This window comes from Podarcis tiliguerta (assembly GCF_965153285.1).
Source record: "Podarcis tiliguerta genome assembly, chromosome: 2".
In the NCBI taxonomy this organism is placed as follows: Eukaryota; Metazoa; Chordata; class Lepidosauria; order Squamata; family Lacertidae; genus Podarcis; species Podarcis tiliguerta.
Window position 1 is genome coordinate 118,143,801 of NC_139535.1, and position 23,668 is coordinate 118,167,468.

At 43.0% G+C, this 23,668-nt stretch overlaps 1 protein-coding gene across 6 annotated transcripts in view; it reads right to left on the reverse strand.

Moving 5' to 3' along the window:
* LRP1 (LDL receptor related protein 1) overlaps positions 1-23,668 on the reverse strand; it is a 306,533-nt gene that overhangs the window by 223,508 nt on the left and 59,357 nt on the right. For all 6 annotated transcript variants that reach the window (XM_083428173.1, XM_083428171.1, XM_083428172.1 and 3 more), the window contains one exon: positions 5-127. In XM_083428173.1, coding sequence (XP_083284299.1) covers positions 5-127 — 123 coding nt within the window. The remainder of the gene's footprint in view (positions 1-4; positions 128-23,668) is intronic.

The window sequence follows — 23,668 nt, forward strand, 5'->3', positions numbered from 1 at the left end:
ATACATATATCTGGCGATTCATCAGAACCATCTGGACAATCCTTCTCTCCATCACATCTCCAGCCCATGGATATGCAAGTGATCTGATCTTTACATGCAAACTTTGTGGGGCTACATGTCTTCGGTGCTATATAGAGGCAAACAAATGGAAAAAGAAAGGGGGGGTTAGTTCTTCAAGACATGTCATTAAGAATCATTTCAAAGTTAGCCACTTAAAAAGCAAGCTGACTCTGACCGTGGTACAGGGCTCATCCATATTCACAACACTTCAGGAAAGTGTCAGATTAAAATGTGAGGTATTCATTAGAGCAAAGCAGGAGCCAAGAGTCAGGGCGCGAATCAAATTGTAAAAGACCATTTACCCTGAATAATAATTCATCTCCTAGAAGCCCAATCCATTTTCTTTTATTTACATGCTAAATTTTGGTGTGGAAGCACCACCAAATAAAAACAAAGTGGAAGGTTTAAAGCCAGACTATGTATTGTGTGTACATTGGTTGGTAAATCTGAATATTGGTTAATTGGAACACAGAAACAAACCACAGAGAGCATCTAGTGTGATCCGCCTGCCCCGCCCCCCCAAGTCACCAAGATACAAAATCTGTCAAGTCAATGCATGAGAATTTTAAACTCAAACTTTGGATTGAACACTGACTTCAACCCCACAGTTGACAATGGAGGACAGCTAAACCAGCATTATGGTACTCTAGTGCTGGGATGGGTATCCTGCACCCCTTTCATACAGTGTTGGACTCCAACTCCTATCAGTCCCAGCCAGCAGGGCCAATTGACAGGGATAATGAGAATTGTAGTCTAATAATATCTAGCTGGTTCCTCATCCCTGCTCTAACGTGTCCCAAACCTACCCATTCTGCCTTTCAGTTGACAATGGGCTTTTGTCCACCATTTAATGACCATGTAACTCTGAATTCACTTCACATATCAGCCTGACCACAAACATACAGAAACTGGAAGCATCCTCGTTTAATTATATGTCTATGAATGTAGACTATGAGCCAGGAAGTCCGCAGTTCATAACTTAATCACACACTCAATGGATAGCTATTATTTTTCTTATTAATTAATTAATTAATAATTATATTCTGATTTTTTTTTTTTTACTGAGCCCTTCTCCCCAAGGTACCACAGTGGGTCACAATGATTTAAAATACCACAACCACTGTGCAAATCACTATTCATTCACACAGGAAGGACTAACTTTACCCATGGCTTGCAGTGCTGGGATTCCCAATGCTGGCAATATGAGTGTGGACACTATACAGGTTAACCCACCCACCCACCCATTCTCCCAGGTCAAGGTTGCAGTCTCTGCCATTGCTGTCTGAGCATACAGGGGGCTAATCAGTTTCCCTCCTGACATAGCAACATTAACGTGATCTGGACCCCCAGCTTTGTTCAATTATACTCTCCAAGTGGTGATGAGGCACACGGAATAGCCTCTTCTGAAGTGGTGACTGCAAAGGGAACATCTGATGTCATTATTTCTACATGGAACAGTTCCTCTGTGCAAACACAGCATATGTTTGACTAAAGGGTGGCTTTCAGAAGGCTGCTCATCCCTTCCAAGCCTCCACATTTGGAAAACAGGTCCACTTCTGTGGTGCGTTGTTGATATGGTGGTCTTTGGAGTTGAAAAACATATACGCTGTTTTCAAGGGAAGAGGTAAACAGTGGGCAAGCAACGAAAATAATGTTTCCACATAATTCTTCCCCCTCCAATCTGGACTACTGAATGCTGACAAAACAACACATGAAGCTCTGTGAGGTCTGTGAGGTTAAAACTCAAAGAATGTTCTCCATGATTCAGCTGCCGTTATGGCCAGAAGAAGACTGAATGAGGGGTGAACAAGATGTGCACTTAAATATGTAGCAGGCAGCTGTATTACCTTCCTTAACTAGCTACAGGGATGGAGATAGCTGGATTCTCATGGTGAAAGCAGAAAGCAGGAAGGGCAGGCATATCTCTTCATTCTCCCAACAAACTGGAAAGGAGATCTGCCACCAGCACTAAGTAGGATTAGGAGCCTTAGAAGAAAGAGTGTCTAGTGGTGTCCATTTCAACTGAGGAGCGGATTAGGATTAGGAGTTTTAACCCTTCTCCTACCAAAGTCCAAATTAAAACCTCCCCCAAGCTGCTACTTATACCAGGAGGGAAGCTTCAACGGGAACAACTGGGAGCCTTCCTCTCAATTTAAATGGAAGTGGGCCAGATTTTATTGTTGGGACCACTCAGTGCAGGAGGGTTAAACTCTCCTTCCCACCCAATCCTGGTTAGATACACACAACACACTGTAGTACATAATGCAGAACAGGGGTGAGGAACCTCCAGTCCATGGTCCAAATAAGGCCCAGCAGGCTATTTTGGTCAAGCCACACCCACCTGCCAACCACACTGTTATGTGTGGGTCAGTAAAAAGGCAAGTGGGCAGGGCCAAAAGATCAACTTGGTTGGGCAGGGTCAAGCACCAGGCTTCTGAAATGCTGGTGAGCAGTGGGACTTCAATGCACAGTGCAGGACTTTTTCCAAGAAATGAAAGAAAGGGTGAAACAAAATAAGGTGGGAGCAGTCAGGCTCTACAACATCCACACACAAGAGGAAGAGAAACCAGTGGGGTACAGTGATTAAAAGTGCCAGACATGTCTAGGGAGACCCAGACTCAAATCCCCCACTTAACCATGAAGGTCTCTGGCTGATCTTGAGCCAATGACTCTCTCTCAGCCTACATAAACTTGCTTCCTGCCCAATGCAGCCAGCAACAAGGGCTGTAGCTGTCTGGCTTAATATTTTGTTTATGCCTATTTTCTTGTCCCAATTTGATGACTGGGAATTAGTGCCTTCTCCGAATTCACCTGACTTAGCGGTATAAAAATAAAAGGACAAGTTGAACATATTTGCCAAAATGTAAAGACTGATGCATCATGCAAATTCCAATGCCAACCAGGCATCTGTTGACAGATGTCTGTCAACATGGATACCATAAAAGTGATACCACATCCTAAGGAGACAGGAATTACTTTTCAAGTATACTAAATCTGCTTTAGCGAAAGCACAAGGGCAGAAACCATGACCCAGACAGTTGGATCTGTGGCTATTTGCCACAGCAGCTACACAGAACAGCAGCACTTAAGAGTAGCAGACCAGAGAACCCTGGGTTCAGATCCCCACTGCTAAACCTCAGACCAGTCACTCTCTCTCTCTCTCAGCCCAACCTACCTCACAGGGTGGTTGTGAAGATAAAATGGAAGGTGGGAGTACACTGCCTTGAGCTCCTCAAAGGAAAGGCATGATATAAGGAGTAAATAAACAGAAGCTAGCAAACAGTATACTTCCAATGTAGCACATGTTGAGGCCAAACAACAGCAGAGGTTGAGAGTCTACAGAAGCCTTTGGCTACTCACTGTTGGGGACAGAATGATGGCTAGATAGACCTTGGCATGGTCCAACAAATGCAGAGACTTATGACTAGAGCCTTACGACTTCCTCTCTTATTCATCCCCAACCATCTGTGCTCTGAATGTCTAACGTAATATTAGACGCTATTATATTCAAAGGACAAATTATACCACGACTGCCTCCAGCCAGGGCAAAGTGGATCTTCCTTCTTATTTACAAGTATTAAATTGGGATAAGGGATGCAAGGGTACAGGGAAGGCAGAAGATATGCTACTGCAGAAATCATACAACTTGTTTTAGGGCATTTGTAACGCTGTTTGGTAGGCATTAATTCACACCACGTCTCCTGCTGCTAGAGTCTATTCTTCAAGGAGGACATTCTACATGATGCAGCTGTCATCTGCTAATTGCTGCCCGTCTTCTATGCCTTGGAGCTTTGTCCTATCACACATGTGCAAAATAATGAAAGCCAATGAAAGCCAAAAAGTCAATGCTATTAGCACCAACCAAGGGGCTGTGCTGCAGAAGAGCAATTAAACCACAATCCAAGAAGTATCACAGCACCCGAGGAACAAATGGATTTAGAATAGGGCAAGGGGGTCTCTTGCTCTGCAGGCAACATGCTCCTGAAGCATCTGACCTAGAATTCTGAGGTGAAAGAAGGTGGCTGGAGGGGAATTCAACTCAGGGCGTTGCAATTAAAGGCACTGATTATTTCAGGCAGCTCCCCCTAACTAAACCAGGAGACGGAGACCCAGCCACCTAGAATAAACAAACCTAGTGCGTCTACCTTAACTCATCCAAACTAGAACCATGCCCAACTGATTACCGTAGATCTCATTTCCAAAGTCCCTGGGATTTGGGATGCAAGAGTTCTGTGGCTCTCAAGTACTTCAGCTTCACCAGGCTGTACTGTAAGACCTAAAATGACTGCAGATTAAATCCCGACACAAACAACTCTTAAGTGGATAACCTAAAGAGTCTGTAATGAAGGGGAGAGGATCAGTGCCTACAGTGTACCCAGCAGCTGAAGATCAGCTCAAGAGAGTTATAGCACTGCCAAAGCTCTAAGCTTATCTGTTATTATAATTGGATATTCCCGTTAAACTATCCCTATGGCTGACCCCTGGGACCTGCCACTCAGACACAAAAGGCAACCCACTACTCCTGGCCTGTGTTTCTCCGCTCTACCTCGTCCCTCCACTCCCCAATTAATCTCATCCTGACGAGCCTGTCAAAGCGCTTTTCGAGAAACCCAAGCCTCATCCTGGATTTACAGAGCTTTTCACGGCAAAGATATCCTCCAAGGCCTCAAAATTGACAGAGCATGACCTCCCAGCTGAACAGCACCATGGGAACCAGCCTCCAGCAGCAACAGCAGCAGCAGTGGCAGCACAGCCTCTACCTCTGCCTCACACCTCTGGAAAGCGGCAGTTACTGGGGTTACTCTTCGCACTGGAACATGGAAAGTTACCTTTGCACCAGTTATATGGCCATCCAGCCTAGTTTTCTCTACTCTGACTGGCAGGGTCTCAGGCAGAGGTCTTTCAGGCCACCATGCTATCTGGTACTTTTTCTTGAGCAGGGATTGAACCTGGGGCCTCCTGCATGCCAAGGATGTGCTCTATCACTGAACTATACCTCCTCCCTCCCCACCCACTCAATTTCAGTGGGAGGCATCTGAACTCTGAATGGAGATCAAAGTCAGAAACAGAAAATGCAGTAAAAGGACCCACAGGTCGCCAGGCAAGACTTGGCCAATTGCCGTCCAGCTCCAACAAGGCCACAAAACCATGAGCCCTCTTTCATGTGACAGAAAAAATGGTAGCAACCTACCCTCCACACACAGGAGGGTGCCAAATATGAGAATGTGACAGATATACATTCATGACAGATACACATTCTTTACATGAGAGCTTGTAAAGGACATGGGATGCAGCATTTCTTCCCAAACAGAAAAGTCTGCACAGTACAAAACAAAAACACATGTTGCTGATAAGGTAGCCCCAGTTCTCAGAAGATGAGTTAGATTAGTTCCTACATCCTCTCCACACTGATTATGCAAAGGCAAGCATGCTTAAAGATCAGGCTAAAGCTCAGCCTGGCTAAATTCTACTGAGGTCTGAAATATGACTATTTTCACAAGGAAAGTGATGTCCAACCTGGTGATAACAGAACAAATGATGGGAGCTGCAGCCCATTATAGGAAAAGAGGAGTAAGGGAACACCTAGGTACTTCAAAGGAATTAAAATATCCAGGGCCTGATGAGCTGCATCCAAGGATGCTAAAGGAGCTTGCGAATGTCATCTCACAGCCTCTGTCTAGGATCTTTGAGAATTATTAGAGAACAGGTGAGGTCCCTGCAGACTGCAGGCGGGCAAATGTCCCTATCTTCAAATAAGGGGAAAAAGAAGACCCAGGTAACGACCAGTGAGCTTGACATCAATACCAAGAAAGGTCATAGGACAGATATGTCTGTGAGCACTTAGAAAAAGATGCTGTAATTACTAAGATCCAGCATGGGTTTATCAAAAATAAGTTGTTCCAGACCAATCTCTTTTTTCTTGTTTCTTTTTTAGATGGAATTAAAAGATTGGTGGATCAGGGAAATGCTGTGGACATAGTGTATCTTGATTTCACTAAGGCTTTTGACAAAGTCCCTCATGATATTCTCATGAGGAAGCTGGTAAAATATGGGTTGAACAAGGTTCAAGGTTAGGTGGATTTGTAGCTGGTTGGTTGACTGACCAAACCCAAAGAGTATTCATTAATGGTTCTTCGTCATCCTGGGAAAAAGTGACAAGTAGGGTCACACAGGGTTCTGTCCTAGGCCAATTGTTGTTCAGCTGTTGTTCAATTTGATAATTTGCTCATGACACCAAACTGGGAGGGGTAGCTAATGCCACAGAGGGCAGATTCAGAATTCAAAATGACCTTAACAGATTGGAGAACTGAGTGCAAGCTAACAAAATGAATTTCAATAGGGACAAATGTAAGGTTCTGCACTTAGGCCGAAAGAACCAGATGCAAAAATATAGGATGGGGGACACCTGGCTTACTTGCTGTACATGTGAAAAGGATTTAGGGGTCTTGGTGGACCACAAGCTTAACATGAGTCAACAGTGTGATGGAGGAACAAAAAAGGCTAATGCTATTCTAGGCTGCACCAACAGAAGTACAGTGGTATCTCGGGTTACATACACTTCTGGTTACAGACACTTCAGGTTACAGACTCCGCTATCCCAGAAATAGTACCTTGGGTTAAGAACTTTGCTTCAGGATGAGAACAGAAATCGTGCTCCGGCGGCGCGGCGGCAGCAGGAGGCCCCATTAGCTAAAGTGGTGCTTCAGGTTAAGAACAGTTTCAGGTTAAGAAGGGACCTCCAGAACGAATTAAGTTCTTAACCCGAGGTACCACTGTATAGTGTTCAGATCATGGGAAGTAATAGTACCACTCTATTCTACCTTGGTCAGACCACATCTAGAATACTGTGTTCAGTTCTGGGCACCACAATTTAAGAAAGATGCTGACAAGCTAGAACATGTTCAGAGAAGGGCAACTAAGATGATCAAGGGTCTAGAAGCCAAGCCTTATGAGGAACGGTTGAAGGAGCTGGGTATGTTTAGCCTGGAAAAGAGGAGACTGAGAGTAGATATGATAGCCATCTTAAAATATCTCAAGGGCTATCACACAGAAGAGGGAGAAAGCTTGTTTTCTCCTGCTCTGGAGGGTAGGACTTGAACCAACAGCTTCAAGCTCCAAGAAAGGAGACTCCAAGTAAACATCAAGAAAAACTTTCTGACAGTAAGAGCTGTTCAACAGTGGAGGTTGTGGACTCTCCTTCCTTGGAGATTTTTAAGCAGAGGTTGGATGGCCATCTGTCATGGATTCTCTAGCTGTGGTTCCTTCATTGAAGGGGGTTGGGCTAGATGGCCCTTGGGACTCTTCCAACTCTGCAATTCTATGATTCTATGAATGCAAGACACAAGTCATTCTCAGGCTGCAATTATTCTGCAGCCTCTAACCTTCCCAGGGTCAATAAATTTGTTGCTGGTGCCTAAGGGTTTGAAATATTTACATATTTCTGTGGGGAGCCTTTGGGACCATTAAAAAAAAAAGTTAGACTAACCCATAGGAATTTGAAACACATTCCCTCTCTGGTCACAACACCTTTTTGCACATAGTTCCATCCCTAGTGGCTTTCATGGAAGATCCAGTCAAACACAATTTACCTCTGCACAAAAATTATGCAGGGGCCTCTGTAAATAAAAAGTAATAGAGTTTAAAAAGCACTCTTAGAATGAATGTGCCAAAGGTCCAGAGATGTCAAGCTAGACATTAACAGAGGGATACGTTTTTTGTTTTGTTAAAAGAGAAAAGAAGAAAGCCAGTCCATGATGAATCAAGTTTTTTTCTGTGGCTGCAGTGCTTTTTAAAGTTTAAGTTAAAGCAGATGTAGCAGCCAAAGCTGTTCTTTATGCAGAAGAGTTCTCAACTTAGGAAAGAAAGGGCCCTTCATACTGGGTATAAAGTCCAGTTCAGATTGCCAGGGAATTGTACAGCTGCAAGGCCTCCCATTTTCAAATGCTCCCCTCTTTAGCAGCCGGGATATTCAAGCGCCAACTTGCTAAAAATAAAAAGCAGGAAGCTATTCCGGCAGAAGAGAAAGGATCTCTCTCTCTCTCTCTCTCTCTCTCTCTTTCTTAAGTTTCCAAGCAGGGCCAGTTTTTTTTCACTGCTTTCAGGTCCCAGTGTGAAAACTCAAAGAGCCTATTAGATAAGCCATGGGGTCTTCAGCTCTGTTCTTCCTTTTTCTCTCTAATATTTTATGTGCCAGAAGTTGAAATAGAACCTTAGCAGCTACCTTGGCTTCTGCAGCCTTGACACAAGCCATCCAAACATTGGGCAAAGACAGAACTTTTGAGGGTACGTAGTCCAACCATTTGTCTGGTCTTGGATCGCAAATCTTTCATTTAAGCAAACAGCAACAAAAAAGCACATTCCTGACCAACACGTTGGGTGAGATCACCTCAGAAATGTAGACCTGACATGAACCGATGCAGCCACAGCTGCCTGAGACTGCAGACCTTGAAAAGGCCCGACTGTGCTTTCCTAAGAAATGTGTGCAGCTCTTTTCAGAGAAGCTCCTGTGAGTGTTTAGGTTCTGTGGCCCAGTCAGCATCCAGCCACAAAGCCAGTTCTCAGACACCTACTGGGCGTGAGTCTCTGAAGGGATGCAAACCAACCAAACCAAGTGAAACAGAACAGGATGTTACATGTTGGCAAATGGGGTATGAATGGGTAAGCACTGGAAAAGCACCCCCCTTTTTTTTTTATTCAGCAGGTTTTAAGAGCCAGTTCAGACAACACGTTTGCCAGTTTTCTTGGGTGAACAACTGCTTGCAGAAGTGGTCTGCTAGAGCTGGCCATACCTAGGTTTATGGCTCAAGGTACACCATTAGGGTGATGTTTTTGTCCCTCGGTAGCTTTGTTGTTGGTTTTGCAAAAGCTAAAATCAGCCTGGGTAAGCTGTGAGTTGGGGCAGCACAAGGGCAAGCTGAGAGAATCCTTTTAATCCTTTTTATTTATTGAATTTATATACCGCCCTATACCCTCTGGTAGGTTTTTTCCAGCTCAGACATATTCTCCCCATACCTTGCTGTTTTCACCCATGGGAGAAGAAATACAGAGATTCCATATCTCCCCTACAGGCCCCCCACCCCCCGTTTCCCAATACACAGGTGAAAAAGCAGTTGGGGGGGTATGCTTGCCTAAAAATATAAGGATTAAGCAGCCTCTCTGCCCCACTCTTTCTCCATCCCAATTCATATATTACTGATGTGGCTCTTACCAAACAAATCAAGAAACAAACATGGAACTCAGCTGCAATGTGCAGTTTGAGCTACAGATTTTCCTGTTAACAAAACAAGAGTTGAAGGTCCGATGCTACTCTGCTACACTTGTAGACTACTCAATAAGTAAAGGTTTGCATGAGTAAGCCATCTGGATAGTCAGCTATATATTCCTATTATCATCCCCATTAGATGAACTGGGCACACTAGATCACTTCCCTTTTTATCTTACTTTCTTTTTATCTTCTGTCGTGACTATTTTAATCACAAAGCCTGTCAAGGGGAGCCTTCATCAAATTCGGAAGTCTCAGGATTGAACTGCATGGCTGCATCAGGGAGATTCATGTACGCTATCCTGAGCCATTTTTCTTCCAGAGTTACAGATTGTTCAGGTCCAAACATGACCTTAAGATCAGTGGGTCTCAACAGATGCAACAGATTCAATAGTTTCCCACCACTCACCCTCTATTAATCCACTGAACAGCCCTACTGTATATCCGGAAAGGTGTTTGTTTTTTTAATACTTGAATTAGTGAGCTAGAAATTAGATGGATAGAAATAAGAGGCAGGGTCTTTTCCAGGGGTAGGCAACCTAAGGTCCGTGGGCCACAGGCGGCCCAACCGCCTTCTCAATCCAGCCTGTGGACAGTCCGGGAATCAGCGTGTTTTTACATGAGTAGAATGTGTGCTTTTATTTAAAATGCATCTCAGGGTTATTTGTGGGGCATAGGAATCCGTTCATCCCCCCCCCCCCAAAAAAAAATAGTCTGGCCCACCACATGGTCTGAGGGACGGTGGACCAGCCCCCGGCTGAAAAAGGTTGCTGACCCCTGGTCTTTTCTGTGTCAATGAAACTCTCTTCCTGGAGACTATCCTTGTTACCTAATTGTTTTATTTGATTAAGCATTTCAGGAAGGAGGGATATAAGGAGCTTTTTTAAAAAGGATCTGACTTTGCTGCTGCTTTATCCTCCATTTTAAGTCTTTGTTAAATTTTCTACTATTTGCATTTATTTTGCTAGCTAGCCTTGTTAAGTTCTTGGTAGAAAAGGCAAGCAGGACTTACATATTTTCAATAAGCAAAGCTGGAAAAGAGCTGTGTACTGCTATCAGGAAAGTCCAGAGGCAGCAGAGATCACAGCCTCCAGGGAAGACTAGCTGCAGAATATTAACTGTTCCTGCTTGATATTTAGAAATGTATGATGAACTGATTTAAATAAGATTGCTTAAAAGTTGCAGTCATACCATGTCAGTGGTTTTTGGCAGTCATGCTTACTTTATTCTGCATTGTGTAATTATATAAATTTGTAATAATTTATTTCTAACAATTAGGTATGTTTATTCATTTCTCTTTTTTAAAGTTATCTCTCAAGGTCAACATCTGCTGATTTCAAAATACATTCGGGACTTGGTTTGGCTCTGTTTTACTATGACCTCCATGCCACTACCAGTCCGCATCTCATTACAACCATAGGGCCAAACAATGAATAAGCTTTAGCCTGGCTGTGCCTTCATATAGTTCTTACACAAAAAATGGTGCTGGTGTTTCAAAGTGCTGCTGAGAGGCAGAAAAGCCTGTGGAAAAGTAACCAGAATCTGCAGAAATAAAGGAATCTGCTTTATACTAAGTCAGACCACCGGCCCATCTAGCTCAGTATTGCCTACACTGACCAGCAGCCGTTCTCTGGAGTTTCAGACAGGGGACTTTCCCACCCCTACCTGGAGATGTCAGGAATTGAACCTAGAATCTTTTGCTGCATGCAAAGCTGGTGCTCTCCACTGAGCTATTTGCAATGTTGGTGCTACTAGTACTACCAAGATCCACAGCTACATAACGTTTTCCTCTCATGAATGATTTTGAACGTCAGATGTTGCACCACTGTGAGAGCTTAACAAGTGTTGACCTGCATAAGAGACAACTGGGAGAACCTTGCAAGAGTAGCACACTAATAATTTTAAAATTAGATGCTCTCCATGGTAGTCTGTGTTCATAAAGGAGCGTACAGAACTCCTCACCATGGAGGTTGGATAATTTTCTCCATGTTGCTCTAGGTGTGTACTGATTCTGTGACACACCATCATAAGTATAACCAATGCAGCAGCAACGTAAGAAGAGCCTTGCTGAATTAGGTCCAAGTCCCATCTAGCCCAGCATCCTATTCTCACAGTGGCCAACCAGCTATCTCTGGGAAGCCTGCCAGCAGGACCTGAGTGCAACAACCCCACTTGAGATTCCCAGCAGTGGGTATTCAGAGGCATGCTGCCTAAGATAGTGGAAGTAGGACTAGCAGCCACTGACAGTCCTAAACTCCATGAATCTGTCTAATTCTCTTTGAAAGCCATCCAAACTGGTGGTCATCACTACATCTCCTGAAAGTGAATTCTATAACTATGTGCTAAATACCAAGTGAATAAATTCTGTGCCTTCTTTTGCCCATCCTGAATCTTCCAACATTCAGCCTCATTGGATGGCCCTAACTTACTTATATTATTACGAGAGATGGCAGAGAAAACCTCTTCCTGTCTCCACACCGGTGCATTCACCCAATATACCCAAGGATTGCTTCAAGGCTACGCCGCAATTCAGACCCTTGAGGGCATGCTCAAAGGGGGCTGAGGAATCTGAGATATTCATTCTGCTATCCACCTCATTCAAGCACACAGAAGAGCCCAGAGTATAAACATGCTTTTAAATTAATTAATTTTTTTAAGACTTAATTTCCTGCCTTAAGCATATACAGCAACACTTGAATTTTTAAATGGGCACCATGAGGGGGATGAGCAGTCTCACCTCCAGCAGAAAGTTAACTGCTTTAAGCTAAGGCATTATGCCATAATCAGACATTATGGAAATAAGTGTTTACATGTTCAGAGCTCACCCTGCTGAGATATAAAGGCCCTAAATAGCACATCAGATGCTGATCTGCAATGTAATAGAATCCAGACCAGAATGGAGTTTTTGTAGGCTCAAACCCAGTAAGCAGCAACCCAGCTATGATTCCCTCATCCTTGCTTTCCCTTACCCCAATCTGTCCTTTCCAAGCTCTACCTCTCTAACTTTCTGTCAGAGAAGGCAAATGGTTTGGCCCTGACTTTAGCAAAGGAAGCAGCACTGGCAACAAACATAGATAGGAGTGAGGCTGATGTGTAAAGCAGATGTTCCTAATGGCACAACAAAACATAGCATCTTTTCCCAGATCATGCCCTCCCATACTATCCCCAGGGGCAAACTACAGCAAAGAGATTTCCATTCTAGTCTACCCCTGCTAGTCTTCCCCCACCCCCCTGCAACTGCCAGGCAACTAGCACTAGGCAGACAGGCTGGTCAGGCGTTGTAGGGGAGTATCCCTGGAAGTGTCAAAGCCAAACAACAGGCGTCACCTCCCTACTGTCACTATTTTGCAGGAGGGATTCCAGCGCATACCTGAAATGCAGGTTTGTGCAATTGAAATGAATTAAAGCACTCTGTCACCCTAGCAAATCCACCTTTTTCAAAAACCAAGCAGACTTATTGTGGTTTGGAAAGTGAGGGGGGAAAGTGTGGGATCAAATAATGATTAATGGGAGAACATTTACATAAGAAGAGCCCTGGTGGATCAGGCCAATGGTCAATCTATTCCAGCATCCTGTTTTCACAGTGGCACCCAGGTATCCCCATGGGAAGCCCACAAGTAAATCCCTTGCAAGAAAATCAGAATGAATGCTCACTGTTGTATAACCATTCTGTAAAGAAACCAGAATGAGTGCTCAGTAAAGAACATGCAGGGGGCTGTGGCCATTGGTAGTTCTACTCAGAGTAGACTCATTGAAATGAATGACCATGACTAACTAGGGCCCATTAATTTCAGTGAGTCTACTCTGACTAAAACATACAGTCTCTAACCAACGTGAAAGCTTTGTGCATGCAAATCAGGGTGAGTGCCCAATAGAGAGGTTGCCTGGGGAAGCCCAAGCCCACATGTCACACCACTAAGGAACAAAAAGATCACCCCATCTCCACCACACATGCCAGGCATAAAGGGATGCCCCTGCCAGAGGGCGGGGGAACTGCTTCTGCAAAGGAAACAGCACTGGCAATAAATATGGAATGGAATGAGGTTGATTTGCAAAACAGATGTTCCTTGAGGAGAAATAAATAAATCCATATGGCATTAATTATGGAGCGCCCCCCCCCCCCGCTTTCTTGTTATGCGAGTTCATATGACCTGTAAAACAGAAAAAGGCTCCAGAAACGCTCAACTCAAATATTTTAGGACCAGATATTCTACCAACGTCAGCCGAAGTTCCCAGAAATCTATGAAAGCTACATCATTCTAAGAGTAATTCTACTGTCTGAATTCTGCAGGAAATGACAAATGTTTTAGTTATCAGGGATGGGGCCATCAATGGGTTTTTGCAAAGACCAACAAGGGTCTGGAATAGTATTTCAAAGTCCTAAGCCAAGCATCAACAATTTTAGCAGCCAGCATCTAATTGTTGGACACCAATCCTTTCCAGAGCTGAAATATTTTGAATTCTTCAGTTGCCAGACTTCTTGCACTTTTTCCAGCCCATCCTAAACCTCTGATAGCTGAAAGTAAACAGCAGGGGCGCCATTTCTCAAAAACCCTGTGTTTTGCCATTCACACTCTGCTAACTTTGGGCTACATGTTTCATTCCACAACACACATATACACATTGCTCACAACAAAGGGATGGATTACTTTATGTTAACACATCTCCCAGACCTTATGTACGTGTGCTTGTTTGTGCATAGTGGAGTACCGCACAGAGATAACTAACTATACTGCTGAACAGGCAAATCCACAGGCTGATCGGACACATTATGACCAGTCCCATATTCCAAGAATATAAACCATCCCTTGCTATAATTGCCTCCAAGAACACCTATGTAATATCCCCTTATTTCTTTGAATGTCTCCTCAAAGTCCATGAAGCCTTGGCACTACCCTCTAGTTCCCAATTAATACAGAATTCTCTAATCAGAAGCAGTTCCCGTGGAGTTTAATGGGGTTTATTCCCAGTCAGGTGTGTATGCGATGGCTACCTAAGACTGAAACTAACCCTAATTACCTGGCTGCCTTCGCTTCTCTCCTCTTCCTTGGTTGTTTCCTTTATATTAAAGTTTAGATTGTGGAAGTTCCTCGAGGCAGGGACTTGTCCTCTTGTACTCTGTAAGACCACTCTGCCCACTGATCACACTACACGAATCCACAACAACAATTTTATTTTTTCAGGTTCACAATGTATTCTGGGATCCTTGTTCTAACCAGCATCGCTCCTTTTCTGAACTTACACACATACTATTATCAGCCCTTTAGCTTTCTTATATTACAATACTGGACTATAGAGGTAGAAAGAAGTTCAAATGAGATGACACTGAATCAGTTCAACAGTATTCATCATGTTACACAGCATAGGGCATTGCCTGGGCCTTTCCATTCAGGCTTGTCAAGGCTGCATGATAAAAAAAATCATTGCACAGGACATGATATAGATCAGAACAGTAATAGGGAACGTGTGCTGCACTGAAGAGGCACACAAATGCCTGAAATGTCACATCTTTAAAAAGACAGAAAAAAGCACTAAGGCAACCTACATCTGTGGATAGTGTACTGTTTTCTGTTCCTTAAAAAAACTGGATTGTGAGCTTGTAAAATAAGTAGAAGTACAGTGGTACCTCTGGTTATGTACTTAATTTATTCCGGAGGTCTGTTCTTAACCTGAAACTGTTCTTAACCTGAAGCACCACTTTAGCTAATGGGGCCTCCCACTGCCGCTGCGCCGCCGGAGCCCAATTTCTGTTCTCATCCTGAAGCAAAGTTCTTAACCCGAGGTAATATTTATGGTTTAGCAGAGTCTGTAACCTAAAGCGTATGTAACCAGAAGTGTATGTAACCCGAGGTACCACTGTAGTATTGGGAACAAAAAAGAACCACCCTGTGATCTTTTGATCGGGGTGGTACATATATTATACACACACACACACACACAGTCTCCCTCGGGAGATTGTGGACTCTCCTTTCTTGGAGGTGTTTAAGCAGAGGGTGGATGGCCATAGGTCATGGATGCTTTAGCTGAGATTCCTGTATTGCAGGAGGTTGAACTAGATGGCCCTCGGGGTCTCTTCCAAATCCACAATTCTGTGATTCTATGAATATATTACATACATATAATTATAAATATATATATAATTATTATTTCATAAAAGATTCTGCTTCCACATGGGTGTTTATTGTGGGATCAGTGCTTCATGCCTGCGAGTTTATCACAGTTTCCACACAACACGGTTGCCCTCAAAATTCCAGCCTGCATTTCCTCTCTCCCATTTAAATCCTAATTAACCAGGGGGGGGGGGTATTTATAAGGGGGAAACCCTGTTGTAAATGGGTTGTTTGTGATATCTAAGCAACTCATTTACAACATTAAGTCCCCTCCCCCATCACCCAAAGTAGGTGAACAAAGAGTTCCACAGTGAACCTACAGTACAGAAACACCCTTGATATTTCTGCTGACGATAACATGGACTTTATTTAACAAAAGAGGAGTTAAGGAGGTATGGAAAGCAAATTAATCCCATCACGAGGCTGCGAAGTTCTAACTTCCATGCCAGTTGGAGAAGTCTGCTCCAGGAATCTGGCACCTTCCAAGAAATCTGTAGATTTAATGCCTTCCTAACTGAAATAACACAATGAGGTATTATCTGATCTCCACAGTAATCTGCCTGCCCCCTCTGTTCTCCCCCTTCTCATGATTTGTATCATCCATATTCAACCAGAGCCCTCCTTCCAAGGAGCACGGCATAGCATGTTATCCTCATGACAAATACTGCAAAGCAGGCTAGGCTTGCAAGGGCCACTTTAATGAACCTTAGCGTCAAATGAGGATTGGAACCTGAGCTCTAAACCAGACAGAATTCAGTCACATGCATAACTTTCCCCAGAATGTACTGCTATTTTAAAAACTGAGAGCCGCTTAATGAGACAGTGAGTTTAGGCAGAGAAAGCTGGGGTGGGAGGCAGTGTCTTATTTTCAGTTAAAAAAAATACTGGGGGAAACATGCCATGTTTGCCATGCCATGCCTAGTTTGGTTCTGGAGGTCCACATGCAAAGCCCAGCATACCAGGAACTGCATGATACTGGGAAAATGTTGCTAAAGTCTAGGCAATTTGTATTTTGGATGGTAAAAGGGGGGAAAGCTCCAAACTATGGTGCAGCGGTGGAGTGAGGACCCACAAAAGAACTATTGGAAGGAAATATTAATAGGTATCACTGGGGAAAATGCTAAACAGCTCTATTTAAGACACCTGTACACTTCTGAATTAGTTGGCCTTTCTAATAATTGTATTGATGCCTTTCAAGAGACCGGCTGAGATGCACATCTAGTGGAGTGTGACTGAACTACTAAGGGAAAACAACATTATTTCAATCACGTCTCTCTGGTATGTATGCCAGAAAGATGCAGAGGCAGTTTAATGGACTCTAAGCATGGATGAAATAAGAGAGATTAGATTTCTCTATTTATTTTTTCAAATCCACTTTTAATAGCTTTTAAATACCCTTGGATTTAAGCCTCTTGAACTTCAGATGCAGTGCCTAACCACCATTCTGTTGTGCCTCTAGATAACATAGCTTCTTTTAGTTTTGTGTAAGGAAGAACTTCAGGCATTCTTAATTGTATCCGTTGTTCTTTCTTCCTTTCCAATTTACTTGTAGGTTTTAATAAAACCAAGGATAGTGTCAAAACTTCCCCTTTAAAGTTGAGGGAGAAGAGCACCTTTCCTTCATGGCAGCATATCTCCATCACTACCTCAACCCCTCATCACGTCTCCACAACTGAGGACAAACTATGATTTTGTTCTTAGGGATAAAAATCTAAAATTATTAGGTATTAATTCATAGTGCTACTGCATAATGCATCTATCCTTCCATTCTGAAACTTTGGATATTCCATCCCTTCTAGATCAACTGTGTATCTAAGCGCCAGCTTGCAAAACCAGAAAATTCAGTCTGAAATTTTTCAGACTGAAAATTCAGTCCAAAACTCCAAATAAAGTCCACAAAGGTTACAGTCCACATTGTCACATAAAACTAACATGCTAAGAAGGTTAGGATAAAATACTTCTCTCTGAAATGCTAGCTTTCTACAGGAAGAGAGTTTTGATGAAGGAACAACCGCTCCCTGCTTTCATTCTGAAGCCATATAATCAAAAAGAGCTCTTCCATGTAATACTACCAAACACTTAGCATAGATCTCAGTCCATACTTGATGTTTTTGCAGAAATTATGAATCCATGCAATCACCTGGCTTACCTTTGGTCACACAAACTGCAGTAAGAAACATACTGTACAAATAAACATGGGTTCTCTGAGCTAGGGTCTTAAGATTTCCCATTTTGAAGTAGACAAATACCCTTTGACTTCACATTAAGTCAAAGAATTAAGAGCTATGCTGGAGAGAGGCTGATTGTAAAAATCTGGTTCTCAATGGGTTGCTAAAGCATCCTAAGTACAGAAGAAGAGCCTTGTGAATCTGGCCAGTGGCCCATCTAGTCCAGCATCCTAGTCTCTGGGGCCAACCAGATGCCCATGGTTGGAAGCCTGGAAGCCGGACCTGAGTGCAACAGCAACTCTCCCCACTTGTGATTCCCAGCACTCTGTTATTCAGAGGCACACTGCCTCCAACATGGGTAGAACATAGCCTTATCCTTCATTAATCTGTTCAATCCTCTTTTAAAGCCATCCAAATTGGTGGCTGTCATTACAGTTTATACATCATGGGCTGACCACAAGGCAGTATATCTATTATTTATTTATTTACTGTTTATTAAATTTATTTAGCGCGTTTCATCACAAAATCTCAGGACAGTTCATGGACCATCTACACCATACACATCAGCTATGAGCAAATTTCTTAAGATGTCACCTTTACTGAGTAAAGAGGGAATGTTTGCCATTTGGGAGAGTATAAAGGATGAAGATACAAGTGAAGCTTCTTCAAGAATACTAGAGAAGAAGCAAGAAGCCCTAGGAATAAGGAAACTAAAAACTGCTTAGAAAGGCTTTGCATTGAAATTACAGAAGGAAGGAACCAAACTGAATTCTTTTGTTGTTGTTTTTTAATGACAAAATGTATCCAATCCTAACTCAGACAGAGCTTAGATTAGGACTTTGTTTGGACAGTGTTTATTTCAAAAGAAAAACAAAACAAAACAAAATGATGGCTTTAAAGGAAATGGAGAATTTGTGGAGCTAGGCAAAAGACAGCCTTAGGTCATTTAGCTAGGTTTTCTCTGCTGTCTGAAATTCTGCATTTTTCCCCTGGCTTAAATAAATGTTTTCCTGCTATGTGCTTGAAAAGCGAATGTGGAAAGATCAAACAAACAAGAAACATACAGGCTTCAGACAAAGAAATTCAGAAATGGGAATAAAACTTTTAAAATGTGGTGATAAAAAGGCTTTTTAACCATTCAAACTTATTTTTGCAGCTTTTTCTTTAAATGCCTACACTTTCCGGGGGGAAAGCAGCCTCACTCCGATCTGGTTTTCTGGGTTCATGAATGATATTTCTGTTAACTACTGAGCTTTAGATCCAGTTGCAAAAGCCACAGGCATTTGCTGTTCATAATTTATTTCAGTTTGGGGAGGAGGTGGGGAGGTAGCAGTGGATTCACTTACAATGTAAATATTTACTTTAAACATGCATAGCTTCTCCATCCCCGCCCACCCTTACAACCGGCCACCACACCCATCAGCAAGCTTTCAAGTCATTCTAGTGCTTGTAATCTAAACCGCCGCAAGGATCACCACATAACTTGCCAAAACATTGGGAACAAGAAACCACATTGCTTCTGTTTCTTAATATTTCATTCCTTTAAAGCAAAGTACGAAATATGTATGATTGCAGAGGAACAAAGGTCATGTGCTCATCCAAGTCAGAATAAAAAGCTATTAAGAGGCAAAGTAAGACAAGTCCCTGCTTTTTATTTTATTTTTATTTTTAAAAAATCTTGATGAGTTTGGGCAGAGGGCGGTATATTTCCTTTAAAGTGTCACATGAAATCATTTTGACTTTTAGTTACAAAATTCTGTGACTCTTTATATGCATACAGTTCCAACTATGGAGTGCAATTTCGTTGTTTAATGAGACAGGCACATCATCATCAATAAAGAGCAGCCATCCAAACAGCTGAATGTGTAAGTTGTGGTGCATCTAAGCAGAGAAGCTGGACTCTTAATTTGGCCACTTCCACCACCACCCATCCCCTACACAGAGTGAGTATCTAGGTACACAAGAAGCTGCCTTATACTGGGTCAGACGACATAGCATTGCCTACCTACACACTACACTGCCGGCAGCCGCTCTCCACCCATCCCTACCTTCAAGGGGCTGAAGCTATCTAGGGCCTTTAACATGCACAGAATGTGCTCTACCACTTAGTTATGCCCTGAAATCTAGAACGTGTTCCTGGGCGGCATCTATTCCCCTGCCCTTCATCATGAACTGCCAACATGATTGTCAAGTAGGATTAGGTCACTAGTCTCTTTTCCCCATGTAAATGGTTCTGTTTCAAGAGCAGGCTTTTGGGCACCACCCATAGCCTCCACAAGGGCTAGTGTGGCTTCTTGCCAAGACAATCCTCCCCAGATCAACAGTGAATGTCTCTTTCCTCTGGATTCCTTCACTAGATACTGATTTATCAATATCTCCCTTCTGTCAAAACTTTGATCCTCTGTACTTAACAGTAAGTCCCAGATATTTCTCTCTCCCCCTCTCTTTCTTTCTCTCTCTGTATCTGTCTGTCTATCCATCTTGACCATGGTGAGTCTGAGTCTTTTCCTTCGTGTCAGGGTGGTTGTTGCTTTGCTAGTCATGGTTGTTGTTGGTTTTATCACTAAGGTTACAGCAAAAACAATCTTGCGCTCTGCCTCATTTTCAGCTATTTCCAAAAACAGCACAGAGATTTCTCCAGTGCCAAGATCCAGGCCAGACTCCTATCAGAGCTCAACAAAGCCTCAGAAGGGGTGACTTGCAGGCCTCACCACCAGACCATGCCAGCAAATAGGAGGGAACTGGAGATTCCACCTTGCAGTCATGGGCCAGTTAGGAATTGGAATGTGAGATGCCTCTGCTGCATTGAACGAGGGAACTCTTAAAAATAAAATTTGCAAAAGTCACCAGTTCACACAAAACAATGTTGCTAACCCACCTGCCTGCATGTACTACTGTTAAGTCACTAGTTGGACATTGATAGTCTGAAAAGTGGGTCGTGGGGGAGAGAAGAGAGCAAATTCTTTGCATATCTTCTGATTATCTGGAAGCAATTTTAAGGCGAGAGTTCACTGGGTATTTACAAGCATGCACTAGCGGATCTCTCCAAATCAGCTTTAGGATCCTGTACTCCCGGGAGGAAAACAAAGACTACCACAGCTTCTGTTCTGAACCTCTCAAATTCAAACCCATATGAAAGGGAACAGTATTACCATATAGCCTACGCAGATGCAGCTTGGTGACAGAGAAGCACTTGCCTGTAGCATAGAGCAGCCATGGCCAACCTAGTACCTTTCCAGATGTTTTGGACTGAAACTCCCATCAGCTCCCGTGTGCACAATGTTTGGGAGTTGTAGTCCAAACCATCTGAGAAGACACCAGCTTGGCAACAGCTGGTCTAGAAACAACCTTTGAAAGAGACTCAAACTGATTGCAGTGACCGTTAGTAAAATATTGTTATGGGCAAGATCAGCAGATCCTCCACCATAGCAACATTTGAAGAAGTCTGTTCCAAGGCAGAGGTAGCTAGTGCATGGATATGCACAGATTTGACTACCCAGAATTCTTGTGCTTTTGTTAAAATGTGTGGAACCAAAAATCAGCAGTACACCATAGGCCTTAATCCTCAAGCAGGGGTTACTGAAGACTGGTCCACAAACTTCCTTCAGGTGGTGTATGGTGGTGAGTCTGTGGAGCAGTGTAGCTATGTGCCTGTGAAGAAGAGAGTGTGAGTGTGTGTGTGTGTGTGTGTGTGTTTGTGTGTGTGTGTGTGTAGAACAGCAATCCTCCCAGAACGAGAACAAGATGGACTGGAAGTGACAGGGGGAAGAGGCTCTGCCTCCCTCAGGGGAACAAAGCCACAACTGGTAACAAGACAGGGGAAAGGCTCAAACACTGGAAAGAGGCTGACAAAGCATTCATAAGGAGTGGAAAGTCAATGCATGAGAGCGAACGAAACAGCAAGAAATAGGAGGGGGAAGCTAAGAAAACACACACACAAGAGAAAGCGGGTAACTCAGAGTGGGAGTTATCAATTTATCCATTTATAAAGGAGGATAGTAGCCACTTAATGATTCTTCTGCCTGTTGTTTAGTAATTGCAATCATGCTGTGCTATATGCTAAAATGTTTTTTTTAAAAAATATATGGAATTCAAATTTTAATGCACTAAAATATAATAAGACTTTAGCATCTATTTGGAATTGCTAAACAGACAGAAAAATCATTAAGTGTTCTGCCAATACCCTCCAGAATTTTCAAGTGGTTGCTGGGGGGGGGGGGATTAGGAACCACTACCATAGAAAATGGAAGGTAGACCGACTCAGATTATGCACTGCCTGGCACTAGTGGCAGTGATGCAATGGTGTCAGCAAGTTCATCCCCTGTTAAGTGCTGGTAATATCTTCTGCTTACAGAAAAGCCAAGCAGACATGGAGATTGCAGAAGCAGAAGAGGCTGAACCTGAATTCTGAATTTTCACGCTGAACATCAGAATTTCTCTGATGCATCCCTATTAATTAGTCTTCATACTAGCTCCAGACTGTATTTCATGAGATAAATAGAAATGCTTTCATCCAACAAGTAAAAGAGTACAGACTACATAGAGCAAATCCCTTCCTTTCTCCCACAAGGAGACTGGGCTGAACGGATTCATGCAGGAACACTCCAGTTATATCCTCTCCTATACACCTTTGCAAAATCTCACTGCATTTTACAGACACAATTCCTCTGGGAGTGGCAGTCCCACTTTGCTAGTTCTGAAGAGTTGCTAGTCCTGAAGAGTTTCTAAGAGCACTAGCAGTCAGCTCTTCATTTTGATAGTACCAGAAACAACAAATCTTCTTTTGGGAGGTATGCGTATGTGCATATATACACACAGTTAGGGATTTCAAATTCAAAAAGGTTCTCTAATTTGTAGAAGATCTCCACCCTCTTTTCCCTTATGTGTGATTAATTGAAAAAATGCAATAAAATATGTTTAAAACTCACTTTAAACACTAAAAGGGAGGAGGTTAACATCTAGCATAATTCACAGCACAGAGCGCATCCTGGGGCAATGCTCAAGGTTCAATTTGAGTGCATTTGATCATGTAGTATCCACGTCCTGCCCATGCTGATCTCCCTTCTGCCCATTTGAACTGGTTCTTTGTTCCTTCTTTTTGTGGAGAGTCTTCTTGAACTTCCATTTTTATAAAGTGCAAAAAAAGATGAAAATGCTTAAAGCCACATCCTGAAAGATTGGGTAACCAAAGCCCCTGTTTTGCAAATAAGGCAAAATCCTTCCTCAAAACTGCTGGTCAGTCAGAGGCAAGCACAGAAATGGAAGCTACAGAAACAGTTCCCCCAAGCCCTTCCTTCTCTTTACTCCTTTCCCTTGAAATATGAGAATAGCATTCACATGACTATTCCCCAGATCCTGCTAACCTTCTTAAAGTGCGGATATGTGCGTTTCATAGGGAGATCACAGAATCGCAGAGTTGGAAGGGCCCCAAGGGCCATCTAGTCCCCTTCAATGAAGGGATCTCAGCTAAAGCATCCATGATAGATGGCCATCCAACCTCTGCTTAAAAATCTCCAAGGGAGTCCATTCCAGTGTTGAACAGCTCTTACTGTCAGAAAGCTTTTTCTGATGTTTAGTCGAATCCCCTTTCTTGTAACTTGAAGCCATTGGTTCGAGTCCTACTCTCCAGAGCAGGAGAAACAATCTTGTTCCCTCTTCCATCCAACAGCCCTTGAGATATTTGAAGATGGCTCTCATATCTCCTCAGTCTCCTCTTTTCCAGGCTAAACATACCCAGCTCCGTCAACAGTTCCTCATAAGGCTTGGTTTCCAGATATTTGATCATCTTGATTGACCTCCTCTGCACATGTTCCAGCTTGCCAACATTCTTCTTAAATTGTGGTGCCCAGAACTGGACACAAAATAAACCTAGTATTCTGCACCAACCAGCATTTAAACGGACTTTGGCTTTGCTTTTTTCCAAACAGGGCTAGGCCCCAGAATCTGTAAAGTCAACCTAAGAACATGTTTTCAGTGGCAGGACTCCCCTCCTCAAAAATGTGAATAATAAACGAGGAGAAGGCCTCTGTGTCTGCAAAGAGTGAATCTTCCTCACTATTAAGTAACAA